Below are 20,378 nucleotides of genomic sequence, written 5' to 3'. Positions count from 1 at the left end.
AGAAATATGCAATTTCAATTTGGTGGAATCGTTGGCGAAGTTTCGAAACACGGTTACAACGTAGTGCTTCTGATTATTATCTGTGATTTGAGTGTTGCTAATGGATCAGTATGGGATTAGTTTAGTACTGGTATAGTACTAGTACGGCACACGAGGTGTACAGTGTCGTGACAAAAGTATGTAACCGTGATTAAGTGTTTGAAGTTTCGACGCAAGGTTGCGACTGAATTTGCGGATAAAGTTCGTGAAGTGTAACGATCTATGATTTGAATATCATGGTGGCGGATTATACAAAGTAATATTATTCAAAGTGCAATGTTATACGATACCGTAGTGGAAGCATGTAATTTCTATTAGATGCTGAACGATATGAAATGAAATTATAATTAAACTTGAAAAATATTTTTAAAGAAATTCGATGACCTATGATTCGAGCAATATCGATATTCGTTGTTCGAATGCTTGAAATAAAATTGTAATTACATTCAAGAATAGCCTTAAAAGAATCTGTTAACTCGCGATTTAAACACTGATGGCGTAATATATGAAAAATATTTCTACCGCGATAGAAGTATGCGTTAAGTACGTAAATGAATTTTTAATAACTATTTAAAGTATAAATATTGTCCTGTTTTGTGGCAGTTTGAAAGGAGTATTACCTCTTTTCGTGACTTAATTAACTAACGGAGACCTACATATTTTTATACAACGTGAACCACACATAAAATTCAAATCTTGTTTGAAGATGCATAAAATGAAATTACAAACCTATAATTTCCTATGTTTGATATTAAAATAATCCTAAGCGCCATTCCATTTAAATATGTGATTATGCTTAATAGCATATGACAATGTACGGTTTGTACGTCAGTCGCGAATGATTTTTATTTATGACGTTGTCTATGGAGTTATTTATTTTACAAAAGAAAAAGAAAAATTATTAATCGTATTAGTACCAGGCAAGATTTCTCGTGGAAAGGAACGCGCGTTAGAATTTTTCCGCCAAAAGCTTTCTAACTTTCGAAAACTCGTACGATTCGTCTGCATTTAGGGTGACTAGAGTGTTTGTTGAACTGATTTACGACGTTTACGTATTCGAGTGAAGCAATATCGCTGGCTGACAAGTTCTCGAAGTTCGCTTACGTCTGTTTGGAAGACTAACGGGATTATTTTATCTGTTAGCGAAGTTGTTACAAAAAGACGGAAGTGTCACTGCCATTTCGCACGGTTCCACTAATTGTGAAAGTTTCTATACGGACGTCACGACGCAAAAAAGGCGACGGTGGGTCTCATTATTAAAATTAACAGTGAAATTAGTTGCTGTAATCGCTATAATTAATCAAAGCTGTAAAACTGATAATTTGCTACGAGGAGAGTGAATCCGTGTGAAACAGACTTTATAATTATTACGAACTGCATTCATTTGTAATTTTAAATATGGGAAAGTTCTTATGATTGCAGCGAAAAAGAAATGACATAGGAAAGTGACATTTACAAAACGTAGAAAACGTGAGAAATACGTGAAAAGTCCATTTTTGTTGATTCTTTATTCCGATGTCACTTGATGGCTAATATAATTGAATAGCGAAAGAGACAACTTTAAAGTCCTTCAAGATCGCGACAGACTGATGGACTTATTATAATTTTAAAACTGCTGTTTCATACTTTTCCAAGAATCAGACTTCTCTTTTAAAACTTGATGAGAAGATCACAGAAAATCGAAATGACGTTAATAATAAAATGAGAAAAAAATTTCAGTCCTACAAAAAAAAAATCACAACAGAACAAAGTTAGAAATTGAAAAATGATTTATTCTCGGGATAACCCAAATCCACCACGATCTTTCTTCAAACCACTTTCAACCCTTATCAAATATTCGATCATTCAATCTTTATAAATAACACCTTTCTCTGACCTATCTGTTATACAATATTTCCCCTCGCAAAAAGAATTCTCAATTTCCCCCGAAGCTTCGATATCTCTGTAGCAGTGCTTAATCACGAGACCTCTAATATTTTACTAAAACCTTGTGGATTAATTTCGTTCATAGCGAAACTCGATATGTATGTTCAATTTCATATTGCGGCGAAGAGGATTTACGTGTTCGTAAGCGTACGTTTCCCCCTTTATGCGGCACGTTCTATCGGAATTTCATCTTTCCGGAGGTTGCATCGTTCTGGAGGATACATTCACAGAAAAATCGCCGAGCTTCACGGGGCAACGGATAAATTACTCTTATCGGACATACGAGTTTTTCGCGGTCATCTAATCGACGCAAACGAAAGAAAAACTCGATTACCCGAGCTTAACTTCAGCCGCGAAACGTTGGACGAGCAAAAAAGTACCGACCCAGCCTTCTTCCCTCTCTGCATTCGTTCCCGCGAGTAAGATCGCAGATAGAAATTACATCCACGACTTTGATAACGAAATCACGCGATAATAGCGACGTTCCACCGATATGAGATTTCATCTTGCGGAGTGTGCTGCTTGAAACGTTGAAAAAGGTTCGTAAGACGAGCGGAGAATGTGAATTTTCGGCTTTCCAGATTTATTAAAATTCTACTCGGCGTTAAGAGAGTTAGAAACTGTTTGAAAAAATTCGACAGATATGAAATTGTACGATATATGTGTTGTACAAATATGTAAGAATATGTGATTTAATGTAAAATTGAAATTTGAAAGATCACGTAATGATAAATTGAGGATAATTAGCGGCCACGTTCCTTTGGATCAGGTTGTTTGATTTTATAGTATTTAATTTTAATTTGCTGTACTTTGTGTTTTACGAGACAAATGCTATTAATATTCTTCGTCATATAAAATACGAAATACAAATTAAAGGAAATATTCTAAAATTAAGTAGCTTATGTCAATTCAATTTTTTGTCCCTCTCGATAACGACTCAACGATATCAATTTAATTCATCTTTTGCTGCTACTAAAACAGTTAACTAAACCAGATTCTAAACGTAATATCATAGAGAACTTCTGTGTTCTCCGCTGTTCCTATAGCTGTACCTACTCTAAAGATACGAGAAGACGACTTAAAAGAGAAACAAGAGAGGCAGAGAGATGAAAAGAAGAAGCTCCCTCTTCCAGGAAATATTTTTTGCACTTCATTTATGGTCAGCGATCCGACGTTAAATCAGTCGACCGATAGCAAAATGCACAGGCTAACGTGCAGAAACTTTCCTACCCGAAGTTCACAGGAAAAAGACGCGATAAAGCGTCGACCAACAACTGAACTATGATAATAATAGTAATAATGAAACGATTTAACCAAACGCCAAAGAATTGAAATAAAGGGAAAGCTTTACGAAAACCAATAAAACTACCCTGAAAAATGAAGCTAGAAAGAAATATTTTACAGATAAATAAAATTTCCTAAAAATTTAACACGGCAACAAACTTAACATTGTTTAATTGGTCATAGTGAAAGTATCGGAGCTTAACCAAAAGCTAAGTAATTTAAATAACACACTATACAATGAGACAACTTTAACTTATAAAATCATCTTCTAAACATTTAAATGCAATAATGGTAGTAATTTAATGTTTAAATGGAATTTTCAACAAATTAAAAACAACGATAAATTTAACGTTATTTAATTGGTTATAGAGGAAGTATGTAGTTGAAAACGAGCTTGAAAACGGTACAACCCCATAAATCTGGTCGATCGAACGAGCAGTAGTGGCATGCGTGCACTAGGGTGGCGCAGGTGCATGAATATGTCACGATTAATTCGCCACCGCGTACATAATTCGAAGACACACGGTACTACCGCTGTGACACCGATCGAAGATTGAGTTTCAAACGCGGGCCAGCGATACATGCACTATGTGCGTAAATTTTGCCCGATTGGTCGCAAAGCACAAAGCACCTTCCAACAGCTTTCATTGCGAACGATATCCGAAAGCCTCGCGTTCCCTTCCACGGTTATTAAATTCTTGCTCTGATGAAAATTAACGGAGACAGAATTAAACGTGCAGCTTCTACTCTGCGGTGAAATTCAGTTCTTCTTTTATATCGAAAATCGTTTCTTCTAACAATTTTCGACGATTAATTTTTGACGATTAATTTTTGACGATTAATTTCTGGGATGGGGAACCTCATCACGGTCTTTGAATTTGATGGAATATTTTTCTAAAATAATTGGATTCTCGGTTTTCAATTTCATAACACTGATACATTTTAACATTTAACCAAAATTGGTAATGGCACCTTCAATGGTCGCTCCTGGTTTCAATAGAATGTTTTTGTTAAACAATTGGACTTCACGATCTCGATCCTGTACCATTGTCTTTGATTGTTTTAGACAATTTATAAAGTAACTAATCGATGGCGAGTGTATTTTAATGATCGTAATGATGACGGGAAACGCGGCGATCGCCTGTGGACATTTTTATGAAATTCCAGATCAAATTGTCGATTTTGTGGGATTATTTTCAGATATTTTAGAATGTTGGAGAAATTACTGAATAGTAGTGAGTGTATATATTACAGTTTTTAATTTTGTAGCAGTATTGTTTCCATAATGTTTAAAAAATTGAGAAAGTATACGGATGATGATGAATGTAGTTTAGCGATTAAGATGATTATGGGAAATATGGCGATTATTTGTGAATAGTCGGGTTTTCGATAGTGCAACATTGTTTTGGTATTCTTGTAGAAAATTGGCAAAATGGAAAGTTTATAAAATGGCTTAAGAAGTAAAATAATTTTTCAATCATTAACATAACCGACAATCATTCATAATAATTGATGTGATTTCGTTTAGCTTCTTGAATTGAAACAGCTTGTTGAATGTGACTGAAAAGGTAATAAACGTTTCCATAATTAAATATCAGTAAACTATCTTACGCAGAGAATTTACATGGATACAAACTTGGTCTCTGTTTTATTTACGAAATGTGTGACAATTCATTATTAAAGTTTATATTATAAGAAACAATTGTGTGAGATCGCGGAAATGCTCGAACGTTTACAATGAAGGATTACGATGAACAAAGTGTGCATAATACATACTGAAGATTTCAAAACGCTTAGAATCAAACAATTTTCCTAAATTTTGATTAATTTGATTAGAATCAATTTTTTTTACATTGAATTATCTTCAGCATTATTTCTCCGAATTACTCATGTCACGATCGTATCATACAAATATGTACATTGTTTTAAATTAATATTCCATTTCTCCCTCATCTTTATTCAATTAATATTATATATTTAATACAATTTTTCCTCCCGTATTTTCATACTTCGTACTTTACTCTCTCTAAACAATTGAATGGCAGACAAGGACAAGAAATTATCACCGATCTTGAACACTTGTACGAGTTTTCGTACTATGGCTAGAAGATCGATCGATTCCATCCAAATTAATAGTTCAATTTCTTAGTATTTCATTAGCATCTTAATCCGTCTTTAGTTTGCACTTTCTAATCAACCGGCGAGATGATGTTCTAAAATTACAAACATGATTGCCATTGTACATGTATCCTCCTTCACAAAATTAATTCTCGCCAATACTTTAAATCGATTTTCAAAATGATTACTTCAATTCACTCTTAACCAACAAAATGTCATCATAAAATTACTATACTACATTGATATTATAACGTATTATATACAAATTTATTACCCTCCTTCCTATAATTAATTAGCAAGAATATTTTAAGAACATTGATATAAATTACATCCCTGAATGATTGAACGACACAGAGATAATCAGAAATTAACATCAACATTCGACACAGCCTCTCGTAATCATAAAATGACCAGTACATCGGTCGACCATCCCAAAGTTAGTATTTCGATTTAGCAAGTAAACAGCATCCCAAAATTTACCAGACATTAATATCGCCATGCACACGATTATTACCATCATTTCGAAACAGACGATCAAACACCAATAAAGTCCAATTGAGCGATCAATTGACTCGATTGCGGCTATTTATGCATCTATGAGCGATTGCAAGGTGGAAAAATTTACAAACTACACATAATATATCCAGCTGTATAATACATACATATATATAAAATATGCAGAAAAATATGATAAATTGCTGGCTATAATGTTCGATAGGCGAAACGAGCTTCTATTTAATATTCAAAGTATTTTCATTTTCCATCGTTGTATTCATAAAAGTATCGAATTGCATAAACGTTCGCAATTTAAACTGCGGGTTCTTATGCAATTACAAGAGACTTGAAGGTGAATAATTCACAAAATCCGCACAATATGCAAAAATATATAAAATATTCAAAGCACGACGCTCTTTATAATATTTCGTAAATAAGACAATTTTCCCCAGTTCCACTTTTCCAACCGTATCGATCAAAATATGAATGCATCGATATCCGCAGTCTGCTTATCACATTTCGATACAACTCGAGCATCTTGTTGTTCATTATAATCCGAGGAACGTTCGAGCACTCACGGGATCCAGTGTACACCGAGACAGAATAGAAAAGGTTCGCCCCCTAATGCAGCTTTAAACGATCGTTTACTCTCGTGTGGGCCATTTCGTACAATTTGCGAAGAGGCTGGCAAAAATAAAGTTCGAAGGCCCGGACCCTGGTACCCGTAAAGCCTCATATCGCGTGTTTTATCCGCCGCCATTAAGTTTGTCCAACGAAGTCGGTAAATTTTCACGGGCGGCGATTAAGACGAAGAAGTAAATCGTACTCGAACTATTCTGTTCTTCTGCTCTTCTCCTCCGTTAGTTCTGTCTCGATGGACCTAACCTGACGTCAATATCGAAACCCATTATCCAGGCTCCAAATGAAATTATTGACCCATTTTGGGAATTCAGCTAACTACGAGCCTCAAAGCGACCATTGCGCTGTCTACGAGCGCGCGTCCTGTCCACACGTCACTAGGTCTACGCGAATTAGCCCGCCAATTCGCGAGAATCTTCTTCGATTTCAAGATTTGCGTATGATTATGGTCGAAAACCGTTGCGTTTATGCAACAAGAAGGTGTATGTCGGTGATTAGTAAGCTGATTGATGGTGATGATCGAACGTTAATGACGTTATGGGTATGATAAGATTTAGGTTGATCGATTCTACATCGGCTGAAGCTGAGAAATGGAGAATCGATGAAGAGTTCATACGTGGAACATATGAAAATGGAAGGTTCTCTTGTTTTTTAATAATGATGTTAATCTAGCTTCTTGTCTTATAGTTTAACGCATTCGCTGCTAGTAACATACATACATTGATTTTGATATTTAAATAAATTTATCGACATAACTGTTACATTAGCGTTTCCGTGTGTTCCAATAAAATAATTAATAAAATAAATAAATTTGTAATGAAGGAAAGAATGCTTGTCTTAAGGATTAATTAATAACAGCGAATGTGTTAATCGTGGCTGTGTCGTTTTTTTTGAAGCTGGGTATCGAAGAATACCTAATTTGTATTTGGTAACTCTTATTCTTCTATTCTATCAATTACAATGAAAATTAGAATTAAGCTTAGCTTTTATCCTGAGTATTTGTACTATTCGAATGATTACCTCCTCCAACAATGTAAATGAGTATCCTAAAATAAGAATTCGAAAGAAATTCATATGGTTACAATATCTCGATTGTTATGTCACAATATCTCGATGTATATGTGTCATGTTTTTTTGGAATAAAAAATTATATCGCTTCGAAATAATCGATTTATGGACTTGCAATATGTCCAATAAGAAATATTTTCGGACCATCCTATTTGATACCCCATATTTCGACATACAATCGTCGTTGAAATTCCTCCTCCTTTGAAGAGAGAAAAAGGATCGATCAAAACTTCACCAACTTCCTTCAACTTTCCCAAAATTTACGTGACCACAACCACATCTTACCATACCCATAAAAAAGCACATTAAACCACCCACACAAAGAAAACCCCTTACTACACCTCAAACTGCATAATCAGCTGTTCTTTCAAAAACCTCTATTCTAAGTTTCCACCACCTATATGTCTCAACTAACCATTGAACGAGCCCGCGAATTAGCCCGCTAATTCACGAGAATCCTTCGAACCGGAAGCTCGAATTCACGATGGAACTACGCCCGAATATTGTCGCGTCCCTATGACGACGATTAAGTGTTGATCGAGTTAACGAGCGAATTATAGCTCACAGACGAACAATGTGTGCGTGATCTAATTCGAGCGTAATTCCACATGGTGTACTCTCCAATTTCGCTCAATTACTGTTTCCTTCCGGTTTATCCTTCAGCTTATGAAAACTTCGATAATTATTCAGAACAGGATGCACTTGATCGATCTCGATCATCTTCAAATATACTGTCGGAATAAACATTTACAGTAACCGTTTCCTATGCACATAACTGCCGATCCAACCAATAAACCAACTTACGTTTAATATACTATGTTTAATAGTATGCACGCTTGTAGTATGTAAATACAGTTTAACTTTGTTAACGAGATTGATTACAATTTCCAGCAACTAAAAATAAGAGTAAACCGTTAGAACCGGAAACAATTCCTGCGTTGGAATTATTTCGGAATTTCTCTATTAATCCAGCCCAATCTATAACTCAATGACATATCACTTCTCTTACGAATATCAAAAAATGATTATCGTCAGCACGTTAAGTTTAGATCGAGCTATATAAAGGTGCCCATCTATGTCACAACGTGGCGTAATCCTAACTTGCAATCAACTGAAATCCATTGCGAACGTCTCAGAAACTAAATTCAAGGGACGTTACATACGCAGAAAAAGATTACTCACGATACGGACCTTGACGATTTTCAATGTTATATTCCGAATAATTATCAAAATTCTCTTGTACGAAACGTCGACGTCCTCTAGAGAGCAATGACAAAACGGAAGAGAAATAAAAAGAAGAGTCGAGAAAAAAGACGTCGACGCAATCGGTAATCCGTTTTAGGTTCATGGCACAGCCCTAGCTGCATCCCACGGAGACATGTCGATATTTCGATGAACGTTTGGATTTACGGTCGAGTACCTTTATCGGTGGCGAAACCACGACATTATACGATATTACAGAACGGGGCGATATTCGATCGGCCGCACGCTGCTCGTAATGGCGGCGAACCATGGTTTAATGGTAAAAGGTGTTTTCTTTTGTGCATAAGGTGACGTTGTTCATACGGGTGGAAGCATTGTGTGGTTGTCGTTGATGTCCAGCAACGGTCGTCGGTTCTGCTGGACCAAGTCCTGGAGAATCCTGTAGGAGGGCCCGCGTACTAGTTGTTATCGCCTGGATGAACGGAAGTCTGCACTAGGCTATGCCAGGGTCACCACCCCTTCCGGTTCCGGGGACCAACAGTTATCCGACAGCCAACAGCCCACCACCACCGTCACGAAACCGATCAGCAGCGCTAAGAAGATGTACACTTCCGCCTTGCCTAAGGAATCTGCACCAGGACATCCAGTTTTCACGTTTCGTTTCGACTAGATCGATTTTTTATGAGAACACACACACACATGCAGCATGTAGAAAATAAACAGGAACGAAAAACGTGCACAGCGTGCCAGGCTCTCTTTGTGAGAAGGTGAACGATCGACGTGCAAAATGTGGTCACGTGAAAAATGCCAAGATATGACAGAGATGAATTACGGTCGAGGTTTTGAATGGTCACTCGAAGCTTCCGAATGATTTATCGACGATACACGTTGAAAGCGAATCTTACGTGGATCGAAGCGAGCTGGATGGGAGGTTTGACATTTTGGTCGAGTGGAAGCTGTTTCTTTCCGTGTGGCAATTTTTAATTGCATTTTGTGGTTCGTTGATTATTCGGTCAAAATATTACATCTTTTTTCGTATGATAGATTTCTGCAGGCTTTTCCTTCCTTTCGAATTACTGATCATTCCGAAAGTTATCGCAGTTCTGATATATCTGAGCTGAGTGCTGTATGTCATTCGAAAAATATATTGATGGATTGTGATCTATTGATTGAACTAAAACATTAAGGAATATGTTGTAAATGTATTATTATTTTCATTTCATGTACTTCGGAGAGCAAACATAAAAATGGAAAGCTGCATCAGATACAGAATATGCTATACAGAAAGTGCATCAATTGAATATTGAAGTTCTATTTCATCCGTTATATTTTTCTGATTTATTTCCAACAGATCTTCACTGTGAAATCCTGAATATTTCTTTACTCGGAGATGATTTAGGAAGCAGAAGGACATCGAAAATATCTTTAAACAGTTTATTTTCCATGAAGGTATTTTAAAGGTTGTGATACATCAGCAAAAGTGTATTAAACATTCTAGAAATTATTTTAAATGAAAATGTTCAATTTCAATGATGATTTACAATCTTATAAAAAATAAACAGTCTAAAACTAACATAAACATCTATCATAATTCATTTTTATCGATCGCTATAAAGGCGCAACATATAAGTAGGCAAATAAACCTTCGTTCATGAAAACGATGAAAAATTGAGAAACTTTGCTCCGAATATAAACTGACTATAATATCTACGATATAATATCCAGAAAAGTGAAAAGTGGTTTCCTATGTCACAAAGGACGCGAGTTCCGAAATTGTGGACAGTCAATAAAACAACTTTTCGACGCTCTTTTTCATTTGAGAAAGCCTGTAAAACAAATTGATATACAGCAGGGACAAAATGTTATTTACACAGTATCCTTTCTGAAATTAAACAACAGGCCATTTTTATTGCCTAGAAATATTTTAACAGAACCGCGAGAAATTGGCAAAATAAATCCATTGATAGAACAAAGTTAAAATGGAGACTAAACCATTAAACGTTTATTTCGAAAAATGAATATCTATAAATCTCCTTTCAATCTATCGAATGTAAAATATCAATTCGTTCTATAAGCGATTTGTAGATGTAAAAATATACCGAATATGGTTTTCGGCGTTCTAGTAAAGAAATTTTTATTAAAAAATGTTCACCGTGTTCTAAAAATCTATCTAAATCACAGAAGTTTTATATGGAGATGAAAAAATTGCGATACGGAGAAGAATTACAGAAAAATTATAGAGGAAGATAACAAACCGACGATTGACCATATATTTTTCTAGAATTTCATGTCCAACTTTTGATTAAAAAACAACAAAGCTTAGGAATCGACTTAACGAAGAAACAAATCAAAGATAACAGAGAGCATACATAAGAAACAGTTTGGGAAGTGTACTTTCCACGAGTTTAAAACTAGAAACTAAATTCACTGTGTATACTCAGGTTCTCCACGCTCTAGTCGCGGTTGTTTCATGCTTATCGCGAAGAAAAGTAAAATTTTAACTTATGATGAAATATTCGCCTATATAACTCAAGATACATCGATCTACGAGGAAATCTGGAAGTTAAATCAGAACCTAAGATTCGCGAACGAAAACACGCGTACTGTTCATTCGTTTCATGAATTTTTCACGTTCCCTGCTGTACCATCTTCGACGCACAATAAAATTGACAGAGATTCGGAAAAAACGAATTTCACTTGCTGTAATCCTTTTAACTTTCGTTTTAATTTTTATCGAATTAAATATTTGATAAATAAATACAGTCAAATCTAGTTTATACGAACGAGTGAATGCTCAGTTTCAAATATACAAACTCATATAGCGGATTCTTATCTGTCTATAGTATTATGGACAGCTAATTCGAGCTTATCGAGTTATAAAGTCGAGAAGTTCTCGCAGTAATACGGTGAGAATTTGTTCGCGCTAATGAGCTACAAAGCTAACATGAACAGCGTGAAAGTTATACGCAGACATTCAGTAACGCGATCAGTACAAGTTTATGGACGACAATTACTGTTTGATGAACATTTATAGACCGTGTACCGTATGTTTTATAAATGCGGGAAGATGCGCAATAAAACATAAATATGTGAAATGAAATAGGAAATCATTTTCTCGTGGAAATGTGGAATTTTAAATGGCACATGCTTCGCAATTAATATATTCGACATAACAATATATACATCTGTAAATAGAGATTACTCTGGTGGAATAAAACGCAATATACGAAATGAAATTCATTGAATTACTAAGTTATTTTATATTTGGAATAAATAAATATTTGATATTTTATATTAATGCTACGGGTTGTTTCAATAATCTACACATATTCAGGATCACCAGTACGGGAAAAATCGTGTAGGATCTAAAGCAATAATAAAGTAATTGCTCAGGATTTAGCATAAGTTACTAAAAATGTTCTTGACTAATCACAATAAAGACATGCCATATTAGCAGCAAAAAAATGGTTCATATGCAAAATGCTGTTTCTTGCATTCTAACAAGTACACATTATTTAAAGAACATTTTACTATCAGATGTCAGATTCCTGCAACGTTAAGACCACATTTCAACGACAATGCAAAGTGAGCTAATAAAAAGTGCTCCCAAATTTTCACATTTCTTGCTGAATACATCACATACGACAGACAAGAGAAAGAACAAGAATGGAAAAAAGGCAAAAGTCTGTACAGAATGCAAACTATTCCATATGAATATCGTTAAAAACCTACAAAAACTACTTCAAAGAATTGGCCAAACTATTCGGTAAATAAGGCAAACTCGCGCAAAGAAACAGTGCATAGAAAATGCTAATCCTACAAAAACACATCAACTTGATCTACCTAAAATTCCTCTACAAACTTTTCCAAATAAAACGTAAAAATAAAACATCAACTATATACAAACACCAACATTCGGCAATATATATTAATTGGAAAAGAAATATAAATGAGATGATATAAATGAGATAAATGTACAGAAGTCATGCAGAACGGAAGGTTTACCTAGAGGTCCCTTCGACTTCCAGAGTCCCTTCATCAGCGTGGGGTCGCCGCGGCGCCAGTCGCGCCACCCTCGGCCCCGACGAGTCGGGCCACCGGGCCAACTTTGACCACCATCGGCGGCACCACCACTGGCGGCACCACCACTGGCGGCACCACCACCGGCCCCACCGCCGGTAGTTCCTCCGGTCACACCGAAACCAACAGCGCCGCTTCCAACGGCGACGCCGGTGCCAGGGCCAGAGGCACTGCCGCCAGCGGCGCCAAAAGTGCTGCTCGCGCCACTGCCAGCTGTGCCACCGCCGGGGCCCGGGGTGCTCGGCGAACCAGCCTGCGGCTGTCCATGGCCCCCCGCCGCGCCGCCACCGCCCTGTGGCAACGGCAATCCCGCCGCTTTTTTTATCCAAAGCAGCGTGAAAAATCAACATACGCCGATCAAATTATTATTGTACACTTTTTGGGTTAGTATCTTTGGGATCGCCTTCGTATCGAGGGAGCAAGTTAAAAAGAGAGCTGTTACGACGGTGTATACATCTGACGATTTTTACGATAGTTGGTGTTGGTTGATATTTGATTTAGTAATTGGTTATGAGATTTAATATGTAGTTTTATATGTAGGTAGTTTTGTATGATTAGGCGAAGACTTTTTTGTTTGTTGAAAGAAACTGACAAGATAATATGATTTTTTAATTCAGCCTGCTACTGTTACTTTGAACGATTGTTATGAGTTTAGCCATTAATTATCTTGGATTTAATAATTCAGTTACTAAGATACACTATTTTTATTATATATCAAGTTTATACAGTGACTACAAAAGGTATTTATACGCCATTGTGCTGAATATAATTGGATCCAAGTATATCAAAAATTGGTATCATTTAGTGGCACTTTCATGTGATTAATGGAATTTGATACTGTGAAGATGGAATGTAGAATCTGATAAAAGACACCTTCATTCATCTCCCACGTCCTTTTTTTCTTCTCACTCATCTTTATTTCTTGTCTACTCTTTCTTATCTACGATATTGAAATCTATCAGAGTGTCAGAAATGTATTAGAGATTAAGGCAGTGAACAGCTAACGTTCATTTAAGTAGCTTAAGGAATGATAAGACAAGTGATGAAGTTGAGAAGTTACTCTAGCTGTTACTAGTGCATCTATTAACAATAGTATGTATATGTGTGTGCTTGAACTATTGATAAAGTCGATAATAATCGTTCTGGAGGTGAGATTTGTGATAAGTTTCTGAAACAATATGACACTTTGGAACTGTAAGCAACGTAAAGTGCAACTAACTAGTTAGTAAGAACCTGCTGAACTTTGAGAAGATCATTACGAGTACTACAGAGTAATGAGTACTCAAAGAGTATTTTGGATGTGGAATATTCAGTATTTGTATATCTTTCTGATTCGAACGAAAAGAAAAATGGAATTGGTTAACAGTAATGCAACCTTCATGTATAGTTAAGTCGAAGAGATAAAAATGAACAGAAATGTATCACCATAGATGTTAATAAAAAATAATGTTATAAATAGAACAAATAATTCGTAGAAGTGATTTTTATGTATACGTGGGAAATTTCATAGCTTTGAGCTTTTGTAAAATATCCAAAACATACAAATTCGATTAAAAAATCGTAAAAAGATATGCGACATATTTTTCCACCAAGTTGAAGACGCTTTACAAAGTCGTTAGGTGTACACACCGTAATGAGGTAAGTCGGGGGAGGAAAGTTGTTGGTAGATAGGATCGTGCTCCTTTAATCACTGCGAGGGCAGTTGATTTCGCTCCCAAGTAAATTTATTCGATAAAGAAAAGTTTCTCGCGAGCGTAACTTAGATTTTCATACAAAGAGATCGTTATGCCTCGTTTGCCATGCCGATAAGTATAATCGCCGAATAAATTTACCGGGTCTCTAGAATCTCTCAGTGCCAGTTTATTTGCATGCAGAACCGCTAAGAAGATAAGAAAAAAATCTATTTTGCAGTGTTATAGAAATGAAATTCATTTCACCCGGAACGTTCGCACGTTTGTCACTGAAATTTTCACGGCACCGTTAATGCATACCTGTTGATGGTCACACAAAAACATTAATTTCATCATACCAAAATGTCGCAAAATATTGGAAGAAAAATAGATTTGCGTGATTTGGTATTCCTCTGTCAAAAATATACGCAATCGTATTGTATACCATTCCAAGTACGGTATCATATACTTTTTTTCGAGTGAAAAATAAAATAACTCAATTGAAGCTTCACTGGTAAAAAAATTACTGCTATACAGTTTGCTTATATATGAATCACATTAAATAAACAAAATCCATTACTTAAAAATTAAAATTTATCGTCCCACATTCTAGTACACGTTTTTCTAACTTTTATATATAATTGTAAAAAATTCATCAAAGATAAAAATTCAGGCTAATTTAAAAGCAAATATATTGCTATACGGTTCAGTGAAACTTAAAATATGGAAAATTTAGATTGGTTTCAGTTTTCCGCTTTATCCGTGTTTATAACAAAATTTCTACGCTCGATGCACTCTGTAACAGTAATTCCTTTCCTGAACTTCCTTATCGCATAGACGCAGCGTACACGTAATTAATCCCAGAGGAACGAACTTCAACTGCTTTGAATCCGCCTTGACTGCATTAAATTTTTCAAAATAATAACTTTTCGTTTTAAGAAATTTTAACATGGACCTCACGTAATAACCAGTTGTTAAATGGTTATAAAATGTAGTCATTTGCAAGAATGCTTACCAATGCAAGAACAAACACCAATTATAACCTTTCCATTAACATCGAATTCAAATTTGGCACCAAAAACAATCGTTTGTTTCTTCCAAAAATAATATTTGCGTCGAAAATTGTGATACTTTTCCATTACACGTTAATACATATATCGCACAATATTCATATATTGTGTTGCCAAGACTTACCGCATAAGCAAAAGAGTAAAGTACTGGCAAGGAAGATCCACCCCATAACGTCATCAACAAGTCGTTTCTGCGAAGCTCATGTTACGCTGAATATCGTCTTTTCTGTCTGTTGGTTAAGCTTGACGATGCTGGGTTAATCATTTGTACGACAATCTCTGTAAAAGAAAAGTATTCGGTTTTGATTAATCATCCTGGCCGGGTTAAACGAGTGTTTAAAACGAAGACTGCAGGAGAAAAACAGGATAAGTTATATTTTTCTTATCTTATATAATGACAGCAATGTTTTAAAATTCTTATCTTATCAAAATTGTTCTTTTATCTAATTTTGAAGTTAAACATATATTTCCCTACACTTTTGGTAATTTAAAAAATATAGCTTTGATAATATTAAAATATTGTTTGTTTTAACGATTATATCTTCGGCTAGAATTAGCAGATTCTTTTCCATTTTTAGCTATTTTATATTAAAATATTCCTTTTTAATCATAAACTGAGACTAAAATCAAAAACAAGAATCTATTTATCATGTTTACCCCTGTGGTTTTGTAACGATTATATTTGTTTGTAACGTAACAATGGCGTCATTGGAAAAGCGAAATGTTAAATTAAACAAAGGTTATACTATCAGTAAATTATAAAGAAATACCTTTGGCGATGTGATTTGCCGAAACTGTATTCTCGACCAATTTCACAACACAGTTTTTGCAAAGATGTTTAATCAGCAGGAATCAATTTAAATGGAAATATTATTCGAAAGGATTCGATTACGTTCCCCAGCAAACCCGTTCAATTATGCAGCTTCTTACTATATGGTTTCCCGCCTTTATCGAGTATCGAAATTTGATACAACAACGCACTCTGTCGTTGAAAAGTATATACAGAGGATGTATCGATAAATCGCATTCTGAATGAAAGAATAATACAAACTTTTTATTTTTTATAAACTGAATGCGACTGTATGTACTTCATGATTTGTATGATTACTCATTAATTACACGATATGATTAAATATTTTAGACTATGACTACAATGAAGTTTTAACGAACTTAATATCCAAAGTAACTATATATGTAGATAAATTTTGACAAACGTATGCAAATCTTTCATTTATCAGAACACGAATACGAATTCAGTGGATTAATCATAAAGTATTCATAGTCTGAAAAATACGAATTAAATACATTGAATATATTAATTATATAATAAAAAATTTTAATTCTATATATCGATTAATTGATCACAGCGCCATCACAAGCACGTGGTTAAAGTCAAAGTAAATCTTGAAGACCTGTTGACAATTTGATAACACAAGTAGTCTGTATTGTAACAATGGCAACGAAAAAGTTTTACGAGATCCCGCGCTTTTGATGTATTTAAACGAAATGAATTTAATCGAGTTGTGATAGACATTCGTGATGTGACATTCGTAACAAAGGAAAAGATGATGAAGGAAGTGTTCATTACTGCTGAAAAACTAGCAGAGGAAATTAGAAATATACAAAAATGTTTACAATGCACAATTTGGTAAGTTTTTAATTGTCATATCAAAATCTATGAAGTAACTTAAAAGCGAATAATTCATACATTTGAAACGCATAATGTGTAATACATGTTAGATCAATGTTCATGTTAAGATTCAATTCATTTTGAGAAGTTCTGTTATAGGTTATATACCTATAACTCAGTATTTTCAATGTTCTATGCTTTAAGTAATCTCAAATAAATAGAAGGAGATAAGTATATTTGTTTAGTTTCTTGACTTAACAAACCATTTCTTTTAATTCCATTTGTACCATAAGTATTGTTTTGTTAAAGACATATTGACTTTAATTTATTACGTGAAACTGTTCAACTCATCATTTAAATGGACTCCAATAAATTCATGGCCATTATTAATCTTTTATCATGCTTATTTATTATATTAATATAATAGTTTTCATTTTGTATCTATGGTGGAAGACTAGTTAGTAATTAGACTGAATGAAAGCGACTTAATATACATTTAATGAGATAGTTATATTTTATTTTTATATTCCCTTACGCTATGTATGTAATTTTAATATAGTTAGTTTGCTCACTTATGAAACCTTATCTATTACTGATTAAATTTTGTATTTTCTGATTCTAATATAATATCTGCATACTATATACAAAAAGATAAAAGAATGCGATATAATACATACAAGAAGATTAAGACTACAATTAAGGTTTCAACAAATGATATTTTATATAAAGTTAATAACTGAAGTTCTTTAAATATTTGATCATACATTCTTCATATATTTTTATATACCTATTAAAGGTTACTTAAAAAACTATTATTTAATTCTTTTATTTAAAAAGGCACTGTTCTTTGATTCCATGTATTTTATGACGTTAAATCATTCTCCATAAAGAAATTATTGTATTGAAATATTATTGAAAAATTATATTATATTGCAATTAATATTTTGTATACAGTAAAAACAAGAATTATTTGTTCTTATTCTCTAATGACGGATCTTTTTATTAAGTTTTAAATTTTATTTTCATAGTATCAAATTTTTGTGATCATATGAAAGTACTAGTAAATGATACAAAGTTTAATATACTTGGACCTGATTAATTAGTATATAAATACATACAATAGCGTGCAAATACATTTTGTGACCTTCGTATATCAAACATTATATATACTCAATTTATTAGAATCTGTTATCAAGTTTTATTGATCTTATAGCATTACATTTTTACTTCAGTGATTATTAGATATTTCATTTTGATTATGAATTGTTCAAAAATAAATAATTTTATGAATTTATTTAATTATTTATTCTATTTGAAATACTCAAAGCTTGCTTATATAATGGATTATGTGCCTCTCTGTTCCAGCTTGAATACCATATCTGAGCCAGTGAAAACCCTTTGTGGGCATCGATTCTGTCGCCAGTGCATTCAAACGCTATTGCAAAGTAAAAATGCTCTCTGTCCACTCTGCAACCGTGCTATACAGCGTCGCAGCATTTCTAAGGACGAACACATGATATTATACATCGATGGACTGCAGAAACTAATCGAAGCGGTGCAATCGGATTCAGGCATCTGTAGTAAGTACTTTCGCCTTATTTAGGAGATAATAACAATATTTCGTAGGTAATATCTGATGTTCGAAAACTACATTCTTTTATAAATAAGATTGTTATTACATATCGTCGTTGAAATAAAAAATGTACGATCAAAACACTCGACATAAAAATACTGATTGAGTAAAGAGAATGTTTTAATGTTAATTATTACAAGCGTATAATAGTATAACAATATTCAAAATTTGATGAAAAAGTGTTTGAGCACATTTGTTGTAAATAATTTCTGATTGATGATATTGGAGAAAATATTTAGATGAAGACAAACTTATTTATAGTAGATGAGTCATTTTGTTTGGCATTCAAGTATACTCGTTGGAAGAAGATGATAAAATGTTGAAGTAATAGAAGTGACACGTTCGTATATTTTTTGAAAGCGGAGAGAAATTTTATTTTTCATACCTTTCTGCAAAAAAACGAAAATCTATCTTTTATGAGGAATACCTTTGTAATAATTAGTTATATAAATAATCGTAAGTAAGATAATTCTATATGTAATTAATTATATAAATAATAGGCTTATATAATAATCACCTTAATACACTATAAACAGTCCTAATTGATCCAATAATAACGCTGCAATAATATATTGCTATATTTGAGCGATAAATTCGAGAATTTCGTACATTACAATATATCTTACATTGATTTTTATGGTGTAATTTATTTCTCAACCGCCCATGCAATACACGATATAACACACAAGATCAAATTTCTATTCATGAAAAAAATAAACATATTATCACGTACACAGTATTACACATAATATAATATGCAAAACAAATACCTTCTGTATGCAAAGAAACAAATACCTTCTATTATCATAAATGCAAATGAAATTTCTGTATAGTTGTTCTCATAACACAACTCTTTAGAAGTATTTCCTCTTTTTTTAAAGATCTTGTATAATAATAATGATTTAAAACGGAGCTTATCTATGACTGACTTATAATTTTTATGCTCAAAAAAGAAAAAAATTTCGGTTATGAAATTTCAAATATAATATTTACATCAATCGTCCTGTTAAATAGAAAACGGTAGGAAAAATTCGCGAGGAAGAAATATCGGGAAGACGATAAATTTCTCAACGCAGATCAATACGTTTAAATGGAACTAACGTTCCTCCGCGATAAACTTTTTTCCCTGCAGTCTTAAGTAAAACATGAAGTTTAAAGTACACGTGCTGGTACATGTGCCACAACATCATGTTCACTCGAGTTGCCTATCTGTTTCACCTGTAGTGTAGCCGAATGTTTTCAAAAATTTAGGTCCTAGTGTTCTTTGGTATAGCAACGCATCTCGATGGTATCCAAAACTTCAACGTTTTACGAGCACTCTGCGTTTACGTTCTGGTATACGATCGAACGTAGAGAATTTGCTGAGTTTTGTTGCTTTCAAATGTTATTCATAATGTTCATCTTTTGTTACTTTCCTCTAGATTCTCATAATGCTTTATTACTCGCATGATTTATGTAGAACATGGGAGATGATAGGAAAATGTTTTATTCAAGAATTGGCAATCGATTTGCATTCTTGTTTC

The 20,378-nt window shown here is 33.9% G+C and overlaps 2 protein-coding genes across 3 annotated transcripts in view; one reads left to right on the top strand and one right to left on the bottom strand.

The window, feature by feature from the left end:
* Nucleotides 1-8,421: 8,421 nt before the first annotated feature.
* The window catches only part of LOC117204615 (glycine-rich protein DOT1-like), an 87,539-nt gene continuing 75,582 nt past the window's right edge, over nt 8,422-20,378 (bottom strand). The window contains exons 3-5 of the mRNA XM_033442153.1: nt 15,717-15,871; nt 12,778-13,167; nt 8,422-9,401 (exon numbers count right to left, since the gene is read on the bottom strand). Of these exons, the coding sequence (XP_033298044.1) occupies nt 9,271-9,401; nt 12,778-13,167; nt 15,717-15,762 (567 nt within the window). The 5' untranslated portion in view covers nt 15,763-15,871 and the 3' untranslated portion in view covers nt 8,422-9,270. The remainder of the gene's footprint in view (nt 9,402-12,777; nt 13,168-15,716; nt 15,872-20,378) is intronic.
* LOC117204614 (breast cancer type 1 susceptibility protein-like) overlaps nt 17,043-20,378 on the top strand; it is a 38,263-nt gene continuing 34,927 nt past the window's right edge. For both annotated transcript variants that reach the window (XM_033442152.1, XM_033442151.1), the window contains exons 1-2: nt 17,043-17,240; nt 18,588-18,802. In XM_033442152.1, coding sequence (XP_033298043.1) covers nt 17,158-17,240; nt 18,588-18,802 — 298 coding nt within the window. In that variant the 5' untranslated portion in view covers nt 17,043-17,157. The remainder of the gene's footprint in view (nt 17,241-18,587; nt 18,803-20,378) is intronic.

This window comes from Bombus bifarius, unplaced genomic scaffold (assembly GCF_011952205.1).
Source record: "Bombus bifarius isolate JDL3187 unplaced genomic scaffold, Bbif_JDL3187 scf7180000007979, whole genome shotgun sequence".
Classification (NCBI taxonomy): Eukaryota; Metazoa; Arthropoda; class Insecta; order Hymenoptera; family Apidae; genus Bombus; species Bombus bifarius.
This window is presented reverse-complemented; position numbering and strand designations above follow the sequence as displayed.